This window comes from Pantherophis guttatus, chromosome 7, assembly GCF_059756535.1.
Source record: "Pantherophis guttatus breed Tessera chromosome 7, ASM5975653v1, whole genome shotgun sequence".
Lineage (NCBI taxonomy): Eukaryota > Metazoa > Chordata > Lepidosauria > Squamata > Colubridae > Pantherophis > Pantherophis guttatus.
The window spans coordinates 86298162-86320816 of NC_142069.1; the positions used below are offsets into that span (position 1 = coordinate 86298162).

At 36.7% G+C, this 22655-nt stretch overlaps 1 protein-coding gene across 12 annotated transcripts in view; it reads left to right on the forward strand.

The window, feature by feature from the left end:
* Positions 1 to 22655, forward strand: part of KMT2E (lysine methyltransferase 2E (inactive)) — a 62266-nt gene that overhangs the window by 14555 nt on the left and 25056 nt on the right. For 3 of the 12 annotated variants that reach the window (XM_034433641.3, XM_034433640.3, XM_034433642.3), the window contains 12 exons: positions 97 to 326; positions 2123 to 2203; positions 3662 to 3720; positions 5568 to 5740; positions 6790 to 6828; positions 8542 to 8754; positions 12435 to 12565; positions 14889 to 15006; positions 16945 to 17054; positions 18067 to 18313; positions 21359 to 21421; positions 21536 to 21634. In XM_034433641.3, coding sequence (XP_034289532.2) covers positions 97 to 326; positions 2123 to 2203; positions 3662 to 3720; positions 5568 to 5740; positions 6790 to 6828; positions 8542 to 8754; positions 12435 to 12565; positions 14889 to 15006; positions 16945 to 17054; positions 18067 to 18313; positions 21359 to 21421; positions 21536 to 21634 — 1563 coding nt within the window. Of the gene's footprint in view, positions 1 to 96; positions 327 to 2122; positions 2204 to 3661; positions 3721 to 5567; positions 5741 to 6789; positions 6829 to 8541; positions 8755 to 11772; positions 11884 to 12434; positions 12566 to 14888; positions 15007 to 16944; positions 17055 to 18066; positions 18314 to 21358; positions 21422 to 21535; positions 21635 to 22655 lie in introns of those variants that run through there. The other 9 variants (XM_087873346.1, XM_034433643.3, XM_087873347.1 and 6 more) reach the window with 4 other exon arrangements.

Sequence of the window (22655 nt, forward strand, 5' to 3'; positions counted from 1 at the left end):
TTGAAAAGGCCAGGTTTATAATTCTATGCATGAATTCCAAAAAAAAAAAAGAGTTCTTATGAAGAGATGGATGATTTTATGTAACCAATTTTTCAGGACCATAATTATGGCGCTCGTCCTCCTCCAACACCCCCAGCATCGCCTCCTCCTTCAGTTCTTATAAGCAAGAATGAAGTAGGCATATACACTGCTCCAAATTTTGATGAGACATCCAGTGCTACTACTATCAGCACATCTGAGGATGGAAGCTACGGCACTGATATAACTCGGTGCATTTGTGGATTCACCCATGATGATGGCTATATGATCTGTTGTGACAAATGCAGGTAAAATAGTTCATACGCGCAAGCTTTTTGAAATGTTTATACCCGGTATTATTACTACCAGCTCTGCCGGTCCTCTGGTTGCTCAGTGAGAATTTCCCTCCTTAACAAAATATGTAGGCTATTAAGCAAATGTGGGAATAATAGAAGCCACCACCATTTTGTCATTGTGTTGGCCACCCTTTTGCTCACAGGATGGATGGATGAGGGGACAGGCCATCAAGTCAGCAGAGACATTCTGTAAGTGGGGATTGTGCTGAGGATCATAGCTCAGAACTCACTGTTGACCCCACAGTAGAGCGAGCAGGAGGCACTGGGTGATAAGTAGATAGGAGCCCTGGCGGCTCAGTGGCTACAATGCAGTATTGCGGGCTTACTCTGCCCACTGCCGAGAGTTCGATCCTGACCGGTTTTAAGGCTGACTCAGCCTTCCATCTTCCAAAGTTGGTAAAATGAGGACCCAGATTGTTGGAGACAACAAGCTGACTCTGTAAACCGCTTAGAGAGTGCAGTTAAGCACTGTGAAGCGGTATATAAGTCTAAGCGCTATTGCTAAGGAACAAAGCTCTGTTTTATGGACTCCTGGTTATTAATGTCACTTGTATAATTCTGAAGGTGCTGTATGATTGACAGACATAGTCGAAGTTAAAAATCTCAGAGCATCGTAACGAGAAATCCTGAGGGCTATATAGCATTTACTGTATATTAGCAGCAACTTTCAACTTTTTTTTTTTGTTTTAAACACACATTAGTGAAACTTCAGGTGGCAAATGTGGGTTTTGTTGGAGAAACTGTTATCCAGAAAAGTATCTGTGCACACTTTTATCTCTTCGGTCGGAAAGTGACTTTCTGAATGATCATATTGTTAAAAATAAAGAATACGCAAGTGCATGAAAGAAAGAAAAAATGTTTGTACCTAAGCTTGGAATAAAATGATCCCATCAGAACATTCTGTCCAAGCAGTGGGAACTTGAAACAAGCTCATTGCTGTTATCTTTTGTCCTAAGGGACCATGCTGAGTGCTACCTTCTATCCCACCTGCAGAAGAATTAGCCAACATAAAACAAAGCAAAACATTTTAAAAATTACCAGAGCAAACAAAGGAAGCCACAGCTAAGAATGGCTTTTGCAGTCTGACCTGCTTTTACAAATAGCTGTAGAATAAATCTAAAAGGAAGCTGTAGCCATGTATTCACACGAATACAGCCCACAACCAACAGCAAAAATATACTTTTCTGGCAGTTGCCTTAATACTTCTTCCAAACAAACATTCCCGATGTACATATGTTGCTTTTGCCAACCTGCTTGTAGGTTAAACATATTAACAAAGCCATAAATTTTGCATTTGGCTATCTTCACATTTAAGAGTACAGCAACATCCTTTACAATTCACATGCAGACTATAAACTGCCTGAAAATAAAAGCCTCATCCTAGCCCTGTTCAATTAGCTTTGGCCGATGGCAGAGGGTTGAAACTTGTGGCTTCTGTTTAATCAGCTAATGCTTTCTTCAAGGCTTTGTGGCTTTAGAGGAATTACAGAAACAAAACAAGCCACGTGCAGGATATCCAAACACTCAGAACGGAGTAATGTAGCACTTGCTACGTTGTTTAGAAACTATTTGAAACAGCGATAATGGAACACTCCCTGCATTTTGCATATCATCATTTCAAGTGATAGCAGGCGTTAGGGAAATTAATTTTTTTTTTTTTTTTTGGTCACAAGGAAACTTGACTGAACTATCTAAACCTTGAAAAATATGAAAATAACGCAGTATTCTCTCCTTTTCTTTATTTTAAGCGTTTGGCAGCACATTGATTGCATGGGGATTGATAGGCAGCATATTCCTGACACATACCTTTGTGAGCGTTGCCAGCCTAGGTGAGTGGTACATAATTGGAAATATATTATTTGTGTCGGCATATGATTTGAAATATGGACAAAATATGAGCAGATGAAGACAAACCTCTCCATTATATTAATACATTTGAATATTATATTGAAGAGTACAATTTAGTTTAAAAGGTGGCACTCTTCATTCAGTAAAAGGGGTGTCCAAAATAGTCCTTTTTCATAATGATATTTGAATTAAAGAAGATTTGATATTTATTCTCTTTGAAACTTATCGTTTACCTTAAAATAATATTTTGTGATTGCTGTTCTCTGGATTAAGATTACTCATAGTTAACACTGGTTATTTTATCTGAGAAATAATCCACTTCTATGTACTGGGGAAAAACTGTGATCCTTTAAAGAAGGAGGTTTGTGTATGTCCTCACTTTCCAATGGCCAGTCAACCTTTGGAGGAATAAGATAGGATAAAACCAGTTGGAGCGCCTTATCAACAATTAACGGAAGAATGAGATAGTCAGCCTATAACAGAGCAATGCCAGAATGTGGCTCATGTAACCTTGATTTACTGAATATATTTCCTTTGGTTCTGTTCATACAATATTTGCAAGAATTTTTTTAAAAAAATACCCATAGTGTAATATAGGCTGTTATTGTGTTACAAGAAACAGAGCCAGTTTCAGGTGGTTTCTAGGCTTTGAATATTGTCAGAATACACGTTTTGCTTTAGGGCAGGGGTGTTAAACTCAAGGTCCGCAGGCCAGATCCCCCTGCTTACATCTGGCCCGTGGGGTTGCCTTGGAAACAGCGAAGGACCGGCCTGCACTGCCTCTGCCAGTGAAAACAGAGCCCGGGAGGACTGCACGCACCCCTCGCAAGCTCCATTTTCGCTGGCTGAGGGTTGCAGGAGGCTGTCCCAGCCAAAAACGGAGTTCGGGAGCCTGTTTTTGCTGGCAGAGCGCTAGGGCCACCACAGGCTCCCCAACAAAAGTGACGTTGCACTGGCCACAGCCACTCTGGCCACACCCACCCCAGCCCCTGAGATCAAACAAAACCCTGATATGGCCCTCAATGAAATCAAGTTTGACACCCCTGTTTTAAGGGATTTAGTCTGTATCTTTACGCATGAAGCTGGAATGCTAAAGTAACAGAGATTTAGATGTCACTGCATTGCTAAGTTCTTTGCTTTGAAATGGATGCTTTCTACCAAGTATAAAATTCCCAGAGTGGAGAGCTCCAGGTTAAAAATTTGATACATTTCCTCTGGTTCTGTTCACACAATATTTGCCAAAATTAAAAAACAACAACAATGTATTCAAACAGCAAAAAATGAATTAATTAGTATGGTGAGTGGATATAGCCATTTTTATTTTAATTGTTTATTATAATTTTATTTAGTACACGTATACCATTCATTAAAAAAAACCTTTGATGTTCCATCAAAATCTTAATATTTACTTAGTTTCTTTTTTCTCCTATTTTTAAAAGGAGCTTAGATAAGGAAAGAGCAGTGTTGCTCCAGCGTAGAAAAAGGGAAAATATGTCAGGTAGGTAAAAAAAATTTCATTAAATTCTAAAGTTTGTTCTTGATAAGTTACATTGATGCCAAGCACTCTGTTGCTGTTGACAATCTCCCCCCTCTCCCTTTTTTTTTTTTTTTGGTCTTGCATTTTTGCTAAAAAAAATAAACATCCTTTAATAGAGTAGAGATGGAACGTTTTTATTTGCTAATAAAAACCTGTTTGTATGCAAATAGCTCACCAGTTTTTATGCAAATAAATTAAGTATTTGTTTACAAAACAACTTTTGAATATTTTCCTTGCTAAAACAAATGCACATTGTTTAAATTAACAAAATCTTGTAAAATTACTTCCTGTATTTTTAATTATTAGTATTATGCTTATAATAAAAATAACTCAGCAATAACTTTTGAAAGAAGTTTGGGGGCTGTGCCAAGTCCTTATGTCTTGCTTCTCAGTTTTGCAAAAATTGGTTGTCCTACTGTAGATACGAAGATGCTGGAGTTTATTTATTTTGCAATATTTGTCAACTATTCCGATCATTGAACACTCGGCTACAACACAAAGGAATAAAATACAGAACAAAAGTAATGACAAAATACAGGAACCAGAAATCAGTCAGAGCCAAATAGAATAAAATGACATTAAGCGCCTTGTATAAACCAGGATGCATTTTCTTATATAATTTTGCCGCAAAATGAAGTATTAGGTTTATATACGGTTTATCCTGAAATGGGGAAATACCAAATCTGCTTATCTGGCAATATCCTGTCTTCAGGCTGCTATAACAGTTAGCATGCCATATTCTCTTAACTTTCTAGGTCAGATTTGGTTTATTTTGTTTGGGTTTTTTTTTCTCTGAAGATTGTGGTGTATTTAAATATGCTCGATGAATGTTGCTGCAATCTTTTCCTGCTTCAGGAAGAAAAGGTCTTGGTTCTTATAATGGATGCTGGGTGATAATTTTTTTTTTTTCAAAAGTGGAAGGTTTTTTTTAAGGATTATAAAATATATGATTGAATAAAAATATGTATTTCCAAACAGCCTTAAATTTGAGAAACTGATGAAGACATATAGGAGACATTTGCATACGCTAAAAAAGACCTTACTTCTTTGCTAATTGTTCTGTTTGATTTCTGCTGACAGTTCCTACAAGCAGTGAAGCCACGAATAATTAGAAGTTGATGGTGACCTTTTGTTATAAAGATCACCATGTGTGTGATAGCCTTTCCTGTTTTTAATTATTTTTTGCATGATGAGTTTACAGTGGCATTAGAGAGGCCTTTGGGAAAAAAACATAGATGACAGCCAATGTTTCAAATTTATTTGGAATCTAAAGGAATAAGTCTTAGCTTTAGGAAAAGTTGTTGAATAAGATTGAATAAGATTAGTTTCCTCATTAGTTGGAAGGCTTCATCTTTATTTTATTAGTGTGATTGAAACATATTTTCCTGTAGACATTTTTTTTCTAAGTTGTTAATACTTGGTCTAAAACCTTGCATCCTAATATTTGTTTTAAATACAAATATGAGAAGAGCAAGAAAGCCTTACATTTGGGTTAAAACTTACATAAGTATATGAATTTATAATTAAGATGTAATTTGATATAAAGTATGTTCAGTATATGGAAATCTTTCAGCTCTTTTGGAAAAATTGAAGCTTTATTGAATGTAAAGAAACCATAAATCTAAACAATGTTTTTTGTCACTGGGACCCATAAGCTAATGAATGTTAATATTACTAACTCCTTGTTTTCCTTTTTCATACATTTGGATAATTGCATATGCAATTAGTAGTTTAAACAATCAGTGACTTTAATTCATGGAATATTTTAGTACTGTGAGATCATTTCCTGTTTCATTTGTATTTTAAAGATGGGGACACCAGTGCAACAGAAAGTGGTGATGAAGTTCCTGTAGAATTATATACTGCTTTTCAGCATACACCAACTACAATTACACTAACTGCTACACGAGTTACAAAGGTCACAGATAAGAAAAGGAAAAAAAGTGGAGAGAAAGAGCAAACCATCACAAAATGTAAAAAAGTAAGCTAAAACCTAATGCTGATTTTTATTTATCAATTTTAAAACTGCCTATCACCTTCACGAAGTGTGTAAATGTTAACAAGAAGCTGAGAGAGCCCTGTGGCAGCCTACAAAGCAGAGGCCATGAGCTGGACTTCTCACTCCCTTTCCATACCAATTGGGACTGGCCTTGGGGGAAGGAGGTGAGCCAGCACAGAACTGTGTGCCACCTCACCCCACAACTCCTTAGGTCATCACAAAAGAATACACATGGTCAATGGTATTGGAAGGGCCACCATGGGGTCAAGAAGAGCAAGGATGGATGCACCACCTCCATCCTGCCACTGTTTTGGTTCCATACCTGGGCCTGAAACCTAACTGAAAGAGGTCCAGATGTTCCATTTCCTCTGGGGTTGCAACACTCCAGCTTCTGGATGAGGGAGATTGGATGGAAATTGTTTAGAACAGTGGAATCCAGCAATGGCTTCTTAAGGAAGAGATGGCACCAGCGCCTCTTTAAAAAGAGCCAGGAATACCTGCTCCAGCAAGGTTGATCTTCAGTTGCTCAGCACCTCTTAGGCACTGTAGTATCCACAATATAATCTCTGATATTTAGAAATAGAACATTAAAAGAGGCAGAGTAAATAAAAAGAAAGTTTGAAGGATCTCCTCCTCACTTGATTCCAAAAAGGGGTATTGGTAACAAGAACTGGTCAGTGTTGCAACCAGTTGATATAAAGGTGACAGAAATAGCACAGGGAGATGGTGGTCCTGAGATCGGGTGAAATTGGCAGAGGAAAATATTAGCCAGGAAATAATATTGCCTTATGAAGTTACGGCCTCTTACTAATTGCTATATATACCCCCACTATTTGGTGGAACTCACATTAGGCTTCCACACATAGAATAATTATATGCTAGTACCGGCAAAACATAAGGAGAATTTATCTGTGTTTTATAGTGCCACAGAAGGATTTTTGTCTCTCAAGCATGATGAATATATTCAGGCGAATCCTCCTTCAGAGAATATTTATTTTAAACTTGTATGCTGATATAACTTTTTTTTCCAGGCTTTCCGTGAAGGTTCTAGAAAATCTTCAAGAGTTAAGGTAAAACATTGTTTATGTTCTTGTTACTATTTATTTCACTATACTCTTTTGTTCATTGATCAACGGGTACCAGACCAAGCTATGTTTTATACTGTTTAAAATCTTTAAATCTTCATATTTCTAAAACTAATGCCTAAGGGGGCCAATAGCATCAAATGTTCATGAAACATTAACACTATTAAAAATACATACGCTGTAAATGCTATGTAATGCAAAAAACCCACAGAGATGTATAAATATTATCTGTAATGCAATTAAGCTACTACAGTAACTTGAAGGGCAGTTAATAAACTAGTATTCACCAGCATGGATGCTTGCTAGATGTGTGGATTGCATACCCAATCTTCTCTACACTGGGCATGCTGCCTGGGGAATTTGAGGATTTGAAGTCCGCATATCTGCCAGATGCCAAATATAGGATAGCTGTAAGATGACAGCTTCATCTAGAGCATATACTTTCAAGGGCAGCTTTGTGTTCCTGAAGGTAGAACACTTGTAGAGATGGAATGAGGTAGATTGCTGAGAAAAGGATTTCCAGAGCCAAGGATTAAAAGGCCCATTCTAATTATGTGGGTTGATAAATGCCCTTTGAAATCCTCTCACAGTAGAGTTTATATAAACTCTGTATATTGTTTAAGGGGTCACAAAGAAATGTGTTGGGAGGGGAAAACAGACTACATTCAAACAACCAAATAGGAGATAACTAGCACTGAAGCTCACTTATTTAAGAGAGACTAGAACTACAACAAAAAAAATGTCCCCAAATCTTAATTAAAGAGCTGTGGGGGTGCGGTGGTTAGAATGCAGTATTGTAGGCTAACTCACTGCTCACTGCCAGGAGTTCGACCCTGACCAGCTCAAGGTTGACTCAGCCTTCCATCCTTCCAAGGTCAGTAAAATGAGGACCCAGATTGTTGAGAGCAATATGCTGATTCTGTAAACTGCTTAAAGAGAGCTATAAAGCATTATGAAGCGGTATATAAGTCTAAGTGCTATTGCTATCTAGGCCGTGCAGGCACAATGCTAGAATGCAGTAATAAATAAATAAATAAATAAATAAATAACTATTGAAAGCTAACTCTGCCCACAGCCAGGAGTTCGATCCTGACCGGCTCAAGGTTGACTCTACCTTCCATCCTTCCGAGTTTAGTAAAATGAAGAGCTAGATAGTTGAGGGCAATATGCTGACTCTGTAAACTGCTTAGAGACAGCTGTAAAGCACTATGAAGCGGTATATAAGTGCTCTCTAAGTGCTCTAACTCTCTACGTGCTATTGCTATTAATCTAATAGAAATGTCTGTATGTTGCAACTACAGAAACGCTGTCATTTGTGTACAATTGTACTGGACCATTAGCACTGATCAGCTGAATAGCGTAGTATCGACAGCCTTGCTTCCATAAGTTAAAGCAGTTGGGTTTCGTGGGATTAAGAACCTGTGAACAGGCAAACTGACAAAAACCTAGGAAAGTGAAGAGCATCTTAACTTTGAGGTTTTTATTTCAGTTAAAGATGAGGCGCAGGAGCAGAATTTGATTGAAACTCCAGGGGAAGGTATGGTGAAAAGAGACCATATTATTGAGCCCTTAATTTTGTAGAAAAATTGCTAAGTTTCAAACATCTTGTGCACGAATTAAGTAATTATGTTTTTCGCAGATGTTTTGAGTCAGCTGGCTCTGAAAACACCCTAACTTTATGTTTATATTTTCACATAGGGCTCGGCTCCAGAGATTGATCCTTCCGATATTTCAAACTTTGGGTGGGAAACTAAAATCAAGGCATGGATGGATCGATACGAAGAAGCAAACAACAATCAATACAGTGAAGGTGTTCAGAGAGAGGCCCAGCGAATAGTTTTGAGATTAGGAAATGGAGATGAAAAAAAAGACATGGTTACCAGCAACTCAATCTTCAAACCTCCAGTAGAGGTATATGAATGCATATTGAAGGAACCTTTAATGTAACATGGTATTAAAATTTTGCATTTCTTTATACAAAAACATATAGTATTGAAGGTGTGGCTTCCCCCTTCCTTATGAACAGCCATTTATTTATTTATTTGTCATGTATTTATTTACTTTCTAAAATAGCCAGCTATTGGTGGGAAATGGTGTCCAGTCATGACTTTCAATTATGACAATAAATACTTTACTATTTAAACCCAAATTGTCGGGGGCAATATGTTGACTCTGTAAACCGCTTAGAGAGGGCTGTAAAGCACTGTAAAGCGGTATATAAGTCTAAGTGCTATTGCTATTTATTTATAGAGTACAATACATAGCAACATTACAAATTGATGTTTTAAGGTATACGAACATTAATGAAGTGTTCGTGGTTTTAAGGAAGATTAAATTCTAATTATCTACATAACTATTACAAGCTACAAAATTAAATAGCCATCCTTATCTAACTTGGAAGTAGAAAAATATTGATTAAAATGGAGAATTAAAGCATTCAGACACTATCAGTAGCTGACACCATTCTGTGTCATGCAGAAGTTGTTGGAGAAGGAATTGTGTGAGTCTGGTTAGCCTGTGACTCATTGTCAGCTTTGGGGCATCTCATTCATAAATGTTTTCCCTTAATATTAAGAACAGTTCAACCTAACTAGGAGAAAATAGATGTTTCTTTGATATAAAAGAAAGAATTGGCAAGAAATGTTTTAAGATTTTTTGTTACAAAATAAAGCTTGCACTGTCTTCATTTCCATTATAAATCCCAGTGAAGCTCTCAGTCTGTATTCTGATGTGTTTATCTCTGCCAAAGGCATTTCAATCATATATTTGATGATTAATATTGATAATTAAAATAAGGATAAGGGGATGGAAGAAAACGGTTTGCATGTATGCTATTACATGTGTCCATGTACTTGAAAACACATCTTGTTATTTATTGGATAATTTATGGATTCAAAATTCAAAAGTATCTGTGACCATCTCAATTTCAGTGAGACAAATAGCATTTCAGGCACCCTAGGCTGATCATTAGCATTCCTGATCTGTCAGCTGTTAATCAAGAAATCAATATATATAAATATGGAAAATGATATTTTTATAAATGGAGCATTTGTTTCTTACATTTTATTTATTTATTTATTAGATTTAGAGATTGTGTTCTTCTGGACACTGGATAGCTCATGGTATAAACCATGAATATGAAAAACATATGCATAGTCTTAAATTTAAAAAATTGAGACCAAAAGTGAGCAATACTGTGTTTAATTAAAGGATTCCTCAAAACCCTTTTACTGCTGTATTCATTTTGCAGCCATTTCAATTTCATATTGTTTTAAACACCATTGATCAAAACAAAGATTTGATTTTCCAATCTCTCCCACTGGTAGAACTGATTATAATAATTGAAAGCTATAAGCTTATTTTTCAGTGGTGCAATAGTTATAAAATATGGACAATGAACCCATACTTAAGTATTGAAAAATAATGTTTACTTACAGATAGTAACAAAAGATATTTATAAAACATTTTAAACAAAGTTTTGTTGGCCCAAAAGTTACTATGTAGATTTTGAACTTGGGACAAACATTTGCATTCTAAAGGTTTTGCTGAATTGTTTCAGATCAGCCATGTTTTAGCAGAATCAAACCCAAACCTGAATCGCTTAGGTTGTTCCAGGTTTTGACAAAATCTAGAGAGAGCAAAGAGGGGAAAAGTGGTCTCCATTGCCCAAACTGTCTGTCCAGAGCATCTAACATAGCACATCCCACTGGCCTACTAAATCCTTGATCTTCTGAATCTCTGATCCTCCTCCTTTCAGTTACCACTACCGCTCATGTCCCAGCACATCCTGGCAGCTTTTCTTACCTAGTCCCTTGATTTTCCCAGCCTTTTTTCTCTTCCTATCAGGCACAGACACAGTGGGGTCCCAACCCTCTACCTGTGCTACCAAACCTCCGAGTATCTTTTTCTCAAGCCTTCTTCCTAACCACTTCTATCTGGAATAGAACATGCACCATTTTTTTTTTCCTGTCCGTGGAACAAATCAGCCCAAATGGGCATGTTTTGGTTCAGACACAACTTTTCTAAAACCAGCTGTTGCGCACAGAATATTTTGCACGTCCCAATTATTGGCTCTGGTAGTGTATGCAGGCCTCTGTTTCCACAAAACAATAGACTCAGTGTAACCGAAAAATTGCAATGACAGAAATTTTGTCTCCTTTTGGAATGCATGTTGCTTCCTCTTGTGGTGTTATAATTTCTGAGAGGATAATCACTGGCCAAAATTGCCACTGGCTTAGAAGGACTATCAAACTGTTTTGTTCAGAGTAGAAGCAACACATAGGAGGGTTCTTACATATATATATATATAAGAATATAGCAACAGATATATATATATATCTGTTGCTTTTCTGAATGCTTGTTCTCCTTATTTCGCAGTGGCAAATTTCAGGGATAATCAAAATTGTGATATGTAACGCATTTTAAGAGAGTTGATGTAAATATAAACGGATATCCCCTTAGCCCTGGAAGACCTCATCATTTGGATAGAAACAATGGTACTTTCAACACAAACAATCAATCCACTGGAACTAATCTGTATTGACATAGCATATTGGAATGGGTACAGCACTTAATGTTTTGTCCTGTTCGTTGTATGCGATTGGCTATAAATGGCTAGGGAGGTGCTGTTTGATTTGCATACACTTTTAAAGTACCACACTGATCTACCTTCAAATATATCCTGCAGTATTTCCCCCACCCCCACCCCCCAATGCCAAGTAAATGCTCCTTGACAGTTAATTATGAGAAAATAAAAGAGTGCAAAATTATGCCATCAAAACTACGTGTCCTGCAATCTATGGAAGGGATCTGCAAGCTATTTGATAAATTTAATGTCGGTAGAAAGAATAAAAGGAACTAAACAATAAAAGGAAAAGTTACATTCTCAGCTCTTGTAATAAGAAGCATCTTTGCTTCTTTCTCTCTAGCATCAGCATGGCGCACGTGACGCACTCCTTGGAGGAATGTCCCTGCTTGCAGAGACCTTCGCCTAGATATAGGCCAATTCTCTTTTGATCAGAAGTGACACAATTACAAGAGGTGTGAGTTCCTTAGTTGTTGTGTCAGAGTACAGTAAGACTTTTTCTTAGAAAGGCATATTCCCACCCTAAGGCTATCCAAATGCAGAAGAAATTCCCTTTTACCTAAGAATCCGCATGTTTGGCATTTTTTGTTGAAATGTATCTTATTTGGCACCTGTCCTTTTGCTCTGGTTAGCAAATGTAAGAGACTGCATATTTCATGTGTTTTCATTCCTTCTGCCACCTCAATTCTGGCCTTTTTAATAAGATGATGTGAAGCATCTGTAAGGGAAGAGCTCCCCCACCCCCCCAACCTGTTTTGAAAAGTTTGTCTTGATTTTCAGTTTTATAGAATTTATACATGCATTCAAGTTGTTGTCCTTTCCAATATGTAAAATTAAGATGTCTGTGTAACTATGATAATCAAAGTCCTTCCAGGAATAAAACCAATTAGCTTTTTAAACAAGAAAACACATTTAAAATTACCAAGCTGTTCTATAAAAGGGTACATTATATCTGTATCAGTGTGCCAGTTAATAAGATTCTTAAATTTTTCTTTTCTCCTTTTAGAGCTATATTCAAAAAAATAAGAAAATTTTAAAAGCTGCCAAAGACTTGCCTCCAGATGCACTTATTATTGAATATCGTGGAAAATTCATGCTGAGGGAACAATTTGAAGCTAATGGATATTTCTTTAAGAGGTACTTTTCTCTAAACCTTCTTTAGTTACTCTCTTTCACCTTCTGTACTTATTTTCTCTCTCCCTTACTCCCCTCCCTCCCCCTGTCTCTCTTAAACATATTACAATTGTCAAGCAAATTAAATATTTTTTTTCACCTGGTCTTTGCCTTGCAAAGCTCAGTCAGCTTTTCATTTGAAAATTCAGTAGCTATTGTCATTCACTTTGGTAATAATTAGACAGTGTTGTTCCTTCTCATTTCTACTTTATATATTCAGTTTTATCTCCTCCAGCCTTTGTCACTCGTCTCAATATTTTTATCACTATGCCTCAGTCTAGTACCATCATTTGAAGTTGCTTGTTTTGACTTGACATTTTTGCAAATGAAAAGTAAAAGCTGCATCTAGATAGTTACTAGGTTAGCAAACGTTAAAATTAAACCTTATGCTTATGAAAGAACTAGGCAACTTCAAAGAATAGACATTACAGCAGATGTTATACACTGCCTGAATACATCTCAATACCTCCTTGCTAGATTAAATTAATTAGCAATGATAATCACAAGGATTGACATGGTCAGTATTATAATTCAGACACACAAATTTAGCATATGACTGTGTATTTTCTTCTAGACACTTGCATTTGTCTGACATCTTAATGGGTTTTGGGGTTTTTTTTATTTCTCTCTGTTTCTTTGTCAAGAAAAAAAAATATTTTCATTCTCACTAAGCATGCCGAACGTATAAACAGTATTCGTTCTCAGTTTAAGTTTATATTTTGGTTTTATTAAGAAATGTCTTAATGGAATGATTGGAAGCTAAGCAGGAAAGCAGAAATACAAAATCTTCACTTTGATTTAAAAAAAAAAAACAACAACCCATCCATCTGTAGATACCGAATCTCCCTCCCTCCAACATTCTTAAAATATTTTACTTACAGCATTTATATATACTGATTTCACAAGGATTCCTGGCACCTGAAAAAAATGGAAGCATAAAACGATAACAGAAGCACAAAACCTTAAACTCGCTTCATAAGCCAGCATCTAAACGTGCGACTCTCTCATTTATTAAAAGCTCTGAGGAACTGCTTGGCTTCATTGCCTTTCAGAAAATAGGCTAAGAAAATAGGCTAAGATGCCCGTCTTCTGCCCAGATCAAAATAGCCCTAGAATGCCCAGGAAAGTCATCAGTGAATCTGATCTAAAATATTAAAAATAATATCTTAAGTCTCCATAATGGAAGCTGAAGTGCAGGTAAAGCAGGGTCGTGCCAATTTTCTTGATGCTGATATGAGTCGAAACGATTACTCACAATACTGCTTTTTAAGTTTACTATCTTATGAAGCCTCAGGACGTAGAAGCCATTCGACTTTTTAAAAATTGAATTTAAAAAAAAAAAAAAAAGCCCTTGATCCCCCCAAAAAGAAGAGACAAATAACTTGTCAAGACGTCTGTATGTATGCCTCCCAAAGTTATCAGGAATTAAATTCAGCTTTTACAGTATAAAACTATCATGAAGCCGATTAAAAGCCACTTTCCAAGTCACGTTGTAAATGTGCTAAAGAAGAGACATTGATCCCAAGCGATCTTCCGCCTGTAATTCTCCTCGTCACAGATTGTAATCTTGGAAGATGACAAGAGAAAATGCAAGCACGATGGGTAGAAGTCTTTTTAATTTTCTGGACCGTACAGGTAGTCCTCAACTTACAACCACAGTTGAGCCCAAAATTTATGTTGCTAAGTGAGAAATTTGTTAAGTGCATTTTGCCCCATTTTTTGAGTTTCCCCACCAAATTTGTTAAGTGACTCACTGCAGTTCTCAAGTTAAGAACAAGGTTGTTAAGTGAATCTGGCTTCCCCATTGACTTTTCTTGTCAGAAGGTCGCAAAAGGAGATCACATGACCCCCGGGACACTGCAACGGTCATAAATAAGAGTCAGTTGCCAAGCTTCTAAATTTTGATCACATGACCATGGGGAGCTGCAAAGGTCAGAAGTGTCAAAAATGGTCATGTCACTTTTTCAGTGCCGTTCACTAAATGAACTGTTGTAAGTCGAGGACTGCCTGCGCTCTTAACAACTGCATAATCATTTTAATAACTGCTTGGCTGTTAATAAACTGGAGTGAGTTATTTCAGCATGCCAGAAAAATCCCACTTTGATCATAGCTCTGAACTAATAAATAAAAAGTTGCAGTGAAGCTCCAGCCCCAAAGTTTCAACAGCTTATATGACATTGCGACATATTTTCTCCATGGTACTAGGTTTTCTACACATTTGAAAAAGTACCTTTTAGCTGTACTTTAAAATATTTTTCCTGTGACAGAATGTTTATTGTTTTTTTAGGCCATACCCCTTTGTTCTGTTTTATTCTAAATTTCACGGGCTAGAAATGTGTGTGGATGCACGAACCTTTGGGAATGAAGCTCGGTTTATCAGACGTTCTTGTACACCTAATGCCGAGGTAGGCTTTTATTATGATAAATGTGACCTAATAAAGCTTTACTCAACAAACCAATCTTAATGTGACCCAGCTGTATGTAGCTGTTTTCCAGGAATTAAAATATTTTCCAGTTTTGAACATTTCAGGGAATGTAAGCTCAAGTTGCAGAACCTTATGTTTATTATAAAATGAGGCAAGAATGTGTATTGTGTAACTGGTATGGCTGCGCTGTAATTAGACCACTGAAGCTAGTACATTATTTTATTAACATTATAGAAGGGAAGGGAATATTATCCAGCCCCCAAATTCTAAAACCAAGGGTTAGGCTTAGATATGAATCTAATGCAGCAAAATTAAGAGTTTCGGGACTTTTTCAAGACTGCAGATGCAGTATTGGGTCATTCATGTTATCAGATGCAAGGAACTATTCTGAGCAGAGTGTATCTATACTTGTAAAGTGGTACATGCATAGGCATGCAGTAGAAGCCACCTTGAGGTCAGGCATATCATGACATTAAAATGTTCTTATCACATATATAATTCCTCATCCCTGGCAGATGCCCCTGGAAAAGGAAACAATCAGAAAGAATGAAATTGAGAATATGAGTACAGGGATACTTACGTATTGACAATCAGCATTCACGGATGAATATGAAAAGGACATTTTTGTATTAATGAGTTGATTGGCATATGCGGTGTGATAATAATTCCTAATATTTATTGGTGGTAAAAGGAAGGGAAGGGAGAGAGGGAGGGAGGGAGGGAAGGAAGGAAGGAAGGAAGGAAGGAAGGAAGGAAGGAAGGAAGGAAGGAAGGAAGGAAAAAGGCAGGGAGGGAAGAAATATTTTGGTTGTATTTCTTATGGAGAAAATAAGGGTAGAAAATGAAGTGAAAATACTTGGCCTTAAAAATCAGGATGTGAAATTTCAGGAAACATTTTACTCTAGTTAATCCCTTAAAATGGTGCTAGAAATTGTAACTGAAAAAACTATAAAAACTTGAGTTTGTTTGGATTCCTTAGTTAGGAATCTTTTTTACATTTGCCATTGGTACTGTATCTTAGATAACGTCCTAAATTCTTAAATAAAATTAACTTTCCATTTAACTGCATTTGTACGATATGAAAGTTGAAAGCCTGTATTAAAATTTGGACTAGTGTTTCAATAGAAATTCTAGAAATTAATAAATTCATTTGTGTTCTGCTTATGCAACCCTTCATGCAGGCAAAGAATTAGGATATAATAAGACCTATTTGTTATAGCAATTTGAGAACTCTTCCAAGATATGATGAACAAAAATATTGCACCATTTTCCCTTCTCTCACATGTGAACGTCTGAGATGCAAAAGCTTGTTTCAAATTAATGGCTGAAAAAAAGCACAGAAATGTGTAAAATACACAACGTTCATTTCCAAGAAATTGTTTATTCCCCGCCCCCACCCCGGTATTGTGTCTTCGTGTTCGTAACTGAAGGAAGGTTGACAAAGCCGCTGGGATTGGCTTGATTTTAAAAATTAATATTGTACTATTTTAAACCTGATAACTGGAGCACTCCATTTTATGAATATAAATCTTCATTAAATACTGATGCTAGCTAAATTGGTTTTTTAAATAACCAATTCCAAATGAAAAGTTGTGGCTCATGCATTCTTGACAGGCCCCAACTGAGAAGTTTCCTTCGCTGCTTGCTAGCCAACTGAAATTAATGGAATGTTTTGAACCATTGAACGTGGAACATAAGAGTTCTTTATAATGCTATGAGGTATATATATTATCAACAGACTATATTTATTTCATTAACGATATCAAATGATCTTATTACTACTGTTCTCACCTATTTTGGAACAGAAGATTTTACCAAAGCAATAAGAAGACAATAAAAGTCTTTATTTGGAACAAATCTATATTTTAAACACATAAAAATACTCTGTGTTTAAATACCGGCTTTTTTCCCATCTAGGTTAGACATGCCATCGAAGATGGAACTATTCACCTCTATATCTACTCCACCCAGGACATTCCAAAGGGAACAGAAATAACTATAGCCTTCGATTTTGATTATGGAAATTGGTAAGTAATGCTCAGCTTCAGAGATGCTGCTAATATTCCCGGGTGATATATTAATAATGTTTTTTCAGTTGTGTATTGTCATAATCTAGGAATTAAATGCAGACTCATAAAAGTAAGCGAAAAATGTCTAGTTGTATCATTAGGCTGCAATCTAGGCACCTGTATTAGATTTAGCAATAAAACTGAAATCTCCAGATGCTTTCTTCGACAGCTCACATATCATATCACAAAATGATGTGAACACCTGAGCATAGTAATGTTGGTAACATAAATCTAAAAACCTTTGGTCACTCGAGACATATTGATCTTTTTCCATCCTCATCTTTTTGGCCATACAGTGAAAGTTTTAACTGAATCTAAATTATTATTTAAAATACCAATTTGATTGTCTTTTAGTAATTATGAAAGTACTGGTGTAATGGTTGTAAGAAGCTAGACTAGGAACAGGGAAACCAAGATTCTGCCTTCAGGCACAGAAACCAGTTGGATGGGCCAATCAATCAACCCGTATTTGACCGGTGTGATAAATCATAGTCCACACCAATGGTGGGTTTCAAAATTTTTTACTACTGGTTCTGTGGGTATGGCATGGCTTGGTGGGCGTGGCAGGGTAAAATCTCCATTCCCTCCCCACTCCAGGGGAAGGTTACTGCAAAATCCCTATTTCCTCCCGATCAGCTGGGAGGCAAAGAATAGATGGGGGGCGGGTGGCCAGCCAGAGGTGGTATTTACCGGTTCTCCGAACTACTCAAAATTTCCGCTACTGGTTCTCCAGAACTGGTCAGAACCAGCTAAAACCCACCTCTGGTCCATACTCCCCAGTGAGTATCCAGTAGTGGATTGATTTGAGCTGATCATAACATTCATTAAAGTTGCTAATCTGTTTAATATAATGGTGTTCAGTTCTGAGTTGCTGCAAAAAGAGTTAGCTTTCCATTTGTGCGTTTCCTAGAAAATCTAATCATAGCCACAAAGCTTTTCTTAACGTTAATTTTCCATTTTTTTAAACAAGCAAATACAAAGTGGATTGTGCTTGCCTCAAAGAAAACCCAGAATGCCCAGTGTTGAAGCGTCCCTCTGAGCCTACCGAAAATATAAATACAGGATATGAAACCAGAAGGAAAAAGGGGAAAAAGGAGAAGGAAACTCAAAACCAGAACATCACGTTGGATTGTGAAGTAGCAGCAGGCAAAACAAAGTTTCCAGAAAACCGACAGAGAAAACTTTCTCCCCTTCGATTGTCAATCTCAAATAATCAGGTATTTTTTTCCGTTCTGTGGTTAATCTTCTCACCTAGAAAAACTTCAGCAAAAGCAGGGTGTTTTAAAAAAAAAATGTTCTTGTGTACCATATTTACAATATATGGCCACGCATTTCACAAAAATGGGACTTGGTGGGCTACAGAATGGGTTAAGAACTGTAGCTTTTTTGCTTGGTTCCTGAACCTACCAAAAAAATAGGTTCTGGTGCCTTTTTTAAAATAAAGGCACTAATTTAAATCCTTGCTGATTTCTTCAACCTTAATCAGCTATTCTTGTTGAATTCCATCAGTATACAACAAGGGTTCATTTTGAATACTTTTGCAGATCACTGATGTAAGGATATCATGCTGTGCCTTGAATTATCAGGATCATATAATGTATTCCAAATGAATACATTGGGAGGGGGGTGTTTAACTTTCAACTTTTATCCAAGACAAGAATTTACAGAGATGTAGAGATGATTTTAACGCAAGGGAGTTTTATAAATTTACCCACATAGTCCAGAATCTGCCTTAACATTTTAAATAATTTGACATGTACACAATCACCATACCAATTGGTGTTGGAATGAAGGCTGGGATTGAACCAGAATCTAGGGTTTAATAATAGTTTCCTGAAGGGTATTCGTCCTTTCAGAGGACGAAGCTGGTAGGAGGTCTAATCATTGATAAACAAGATTATACTGTATTTTACAATTTGTAGTCCTGAAAAGACCACTTTTGTGCATTTGCAATTAGAAACATCAGTCACTCAGTCGGGTTATTTGGCTTTTTTATTTTTTTTAAATGGTATTGATTCTTACCTTGCTGATTAGGAAAACAGGGGAGAACTTGTTGCAGCGTGCCTGATACGGTTAACAATACACACAGACGCCCACAACGCTCGCAGGCAATAAAAGCAGTGCTGCTTTGAGCAAAACAAAACTGGATATACTGGGAATTAATTCCTGCCTATGCACACAGCTCCTTCACCCATTTTCCTGGTGGATAAAATAAACCAGGAGTAAAAATCCTGGGGTCTTGTCTCCCTTGTTTGAGACTTGCAGCCCTAATTTGCTAGCTCAAGAACTCCAGCACCAGTAACTTGCAAAGCTTTGAGGTGGTTGAGCAGCTTCTAATGATGGGAGCCTACGGGCATCCTCCTCGGTTTATTCCTGACAGGTCAGCCACGGCTGCTGTTTGAAGGAGCCAGATTTGAAGGAACAGATCCAGACCCAGCCCTTTTGCATGGCGAGCCAGAATTCTAGTTCTAGCTTACATATGAGCATGGCCAGGGTCACGCTGAAATGCTATTTAGTTTGTATCAACTCTCTTTGAGGGTGCACCTCTGAATCTTCAAGGCCTTTCTGCCAGTTGCGCATGATACACAGAATGGGACAACCCACCAATGGGCAACTCCCTACAGGGCAACTCTCTGCGGGACCATTCAACCATTCAATTTTATTATTTAAAAGAATTTTGAAAAATATTTTAATTTTTTTTTTTTTTTTTGGTCATTCACATTTCATTCTGTCCCTCCTTCGGCATCCTTTCTTCAATGATTCTATTCCACTGTTTCTTTGATATTAGTTTAACTCTTGTCCCGCGGCGAGTTGGCTGCAGCGAGTTGTTGTAGACCACATGGTACAGCATGTGATTCCTACAAACAGTGATCTATAGCAACAGTGTATTCAGCTTACTCTTCTAGTAAAGACAGATCACATATTGAAAAAAATGCTCTTTTTCTCTTTTTTTTCTACAATGATGTAGTACGTGTTAAATGCCTCTCAGACATCCTCATGGTGTTTTGTGATTTAAAAAAAAAAACCTTATTCCTTCGAATTCATTGCTTTAACAAATGGGTATGTGTGTATACGCATACGGGCATCACTGCTGTGTATCACCCAAACCCACTAGAAACCAGACCAATGAACTTAAAATATTAAGCCAGTTACTGACTTAATTGGAAGGCAGGCAACTGGCTGTGGAGTTGTTGTTTTTTTAAAAGAAAATATAGGAAAGCACTTAGGATTCCTGCAAGTAAGCCCACAGCATCTCAGCAATCCTTTTTCATGTAAATGGCACTAATTGAATATGTTCTAAACAAGATAAAAATGAACACAAAAAGGAATAGAGTTTGCCTTCCCAGTTTTGGTAGTAATTTGTAATACAGATAAAGTACACAAGGATGAAAGTGAAACTATGCTGACAGGTGTACTATGCTTTGCTTTTGTTTTATTTTGGCAACTATAAATTTTAACATCAGTTGCTAGAAAACTGATGGATGATACATAACATTAATGTGTCATTATTAGCTCCTTAACTATATTCAATATGTGTACTCTTAAAAATTTTGATCGATATCTAAATCAGCTCTGAGGTTTTTCAGGGTAGGATAAATGATATGAATTATTAATGTTTAATACAACTAAAATAGCTATAAATATGATACCCTATTAAATGCCATTTGTGGGAAATACCTCATTAGATAATTTTGTACACGTATTAATACTAAACCTTGTAAATGTTTTATCTGGGAGAAAGTCCGTTGTACTTAGTGAGGTAGGAAAAATGCATAGGATTGCACTGTTAGTAAAACAACTGGAAAGCACATGAAGTTAGTTAACTAATACTTTAACAAAGTTTCGATGCACATCATTATCTTTCAAATTGTAAAATTAATCTAAACAAAATGAAATATTTTACACATTCAAGTTAAAATACTTGCTAAAATAATACATAGCTTGAGATGCTGAAGTTTTTAAAGTAAATCTTACTTCGCTGTTTTGGTATGCAAAGATATCAAAGATACTTTGGGAAGGTATCATTTATCTAGATCAGGGCTGTCAAACTTGCGGCCCGTGCGTCAGATGCATCATGCGCTGGCCACGCCCGGTTTAGCGAAAGGGGAAAAGTTGCAATATGTTGCGTGACGTTGCCGTGACGACGCGAATTTGACATCCCTGATCTAGGTTATTAATTGAGTGGGCTATTAAACGAGTTGCAGGTTCTGCATGTTAGATCCTCTCCTGCATTAGCTGTGACGTGAGATTTTTTTTTACAGTGCAATCCTATTCCTGTCTACTCAGAAGCAAGTCCTAATGATTTCAGTGGGACTTACTCCCAGGTAAGTGTGTATAGGATTGCAACGCTAGTGTCATAGAGTTCCCTAGGTTATACCAGCAGCAGTAGCGGCAGCAGTAGTAGAGCTTCTGTAAAAGCAGTCATTTCCATCTTTCAGGAGCCAGATTTTATTGATGATATAGAAGAAAAAACTCCTATTAGCAATGAAGTAGAAATGGAATCAGAGGAGCAGATTGCAGAAAGGAAAAGGAAGATGGTAAGTTGGGAAGCTAGTAGCCGCTTAAAGCTGTCACTAAAGATGAGTGACAGTTGCTCTTCCCATGCTAATCATTGCTGCCTCTCCTAGGTACTTAGCATTTGAGAATATTTGAAATCTGCTCCTTGATATGTGCTAATTCTATATAAACCTTCGTTTGTGTGTGTGTTTTTCTTTTGGTTCCGTAATTTCTGAAAAAAAGTTGTATATTTTCTCAAGGATTTATTTTTCTGAATTATTTCCTGTATCTGACGCACTGTCGTCCTCTGAAAATACTTTCTATATTTATATTTTTATTATTTTAACCTATCTTGGTTGGCCACAGTGATAAAGAGCCCCTGTTTTCAAAACTAGTTATGAATATATTTCTCTAACAAAAATAGAAAGCAAACATCGCTATAAAGACAGGAGTCCTTGAACATGATACACCAGATACTTGTCTTTTAATATGTTGAACAAACATGCTGAATATTGTTTTATTTAGTGAAATACAGAACTTTGAAGGTAGCCTGAACAACTTAGATTTTAACAAGAGTCATGTGTTTAGGAAGAACCGTGAAAACGAGAAAAAGAATATTTCAATAGCAATGGAGTAAAATTGAAGCAGTTTTTTAAGGGTCTTCATTTAAAGATTAAAACAAGCTTAAAATAATTTATTCCATGTGATAGCTACATGATTATTAATCTATTCTGTACTGATCTATAGACATACAAGTAGGAGATATTTTTAAATACTATTTTCATCTTCTTTCTTGGCCTCTGAGTGAGTCTACCGTGTTTCCCCGAAAATAAGACCCTGTCTTATATTTTTTTGAACCCTGAAATAAGCGCTTGGTCTTTTTGCCATGCGCTCAAAATCCCGATTGGGCTTATTATCAGGGGATGTCTTATTTTGGGGGAAAGAGAGTATTACAGAGCCTGGTGTGTATACCTCCTATTTTTCTTGGTTTACATTCTCTTCTCACAAAATTAATTAATCCTTAATTGTTATAACAGGTTTTTTCTTAAGCATAATACTTAG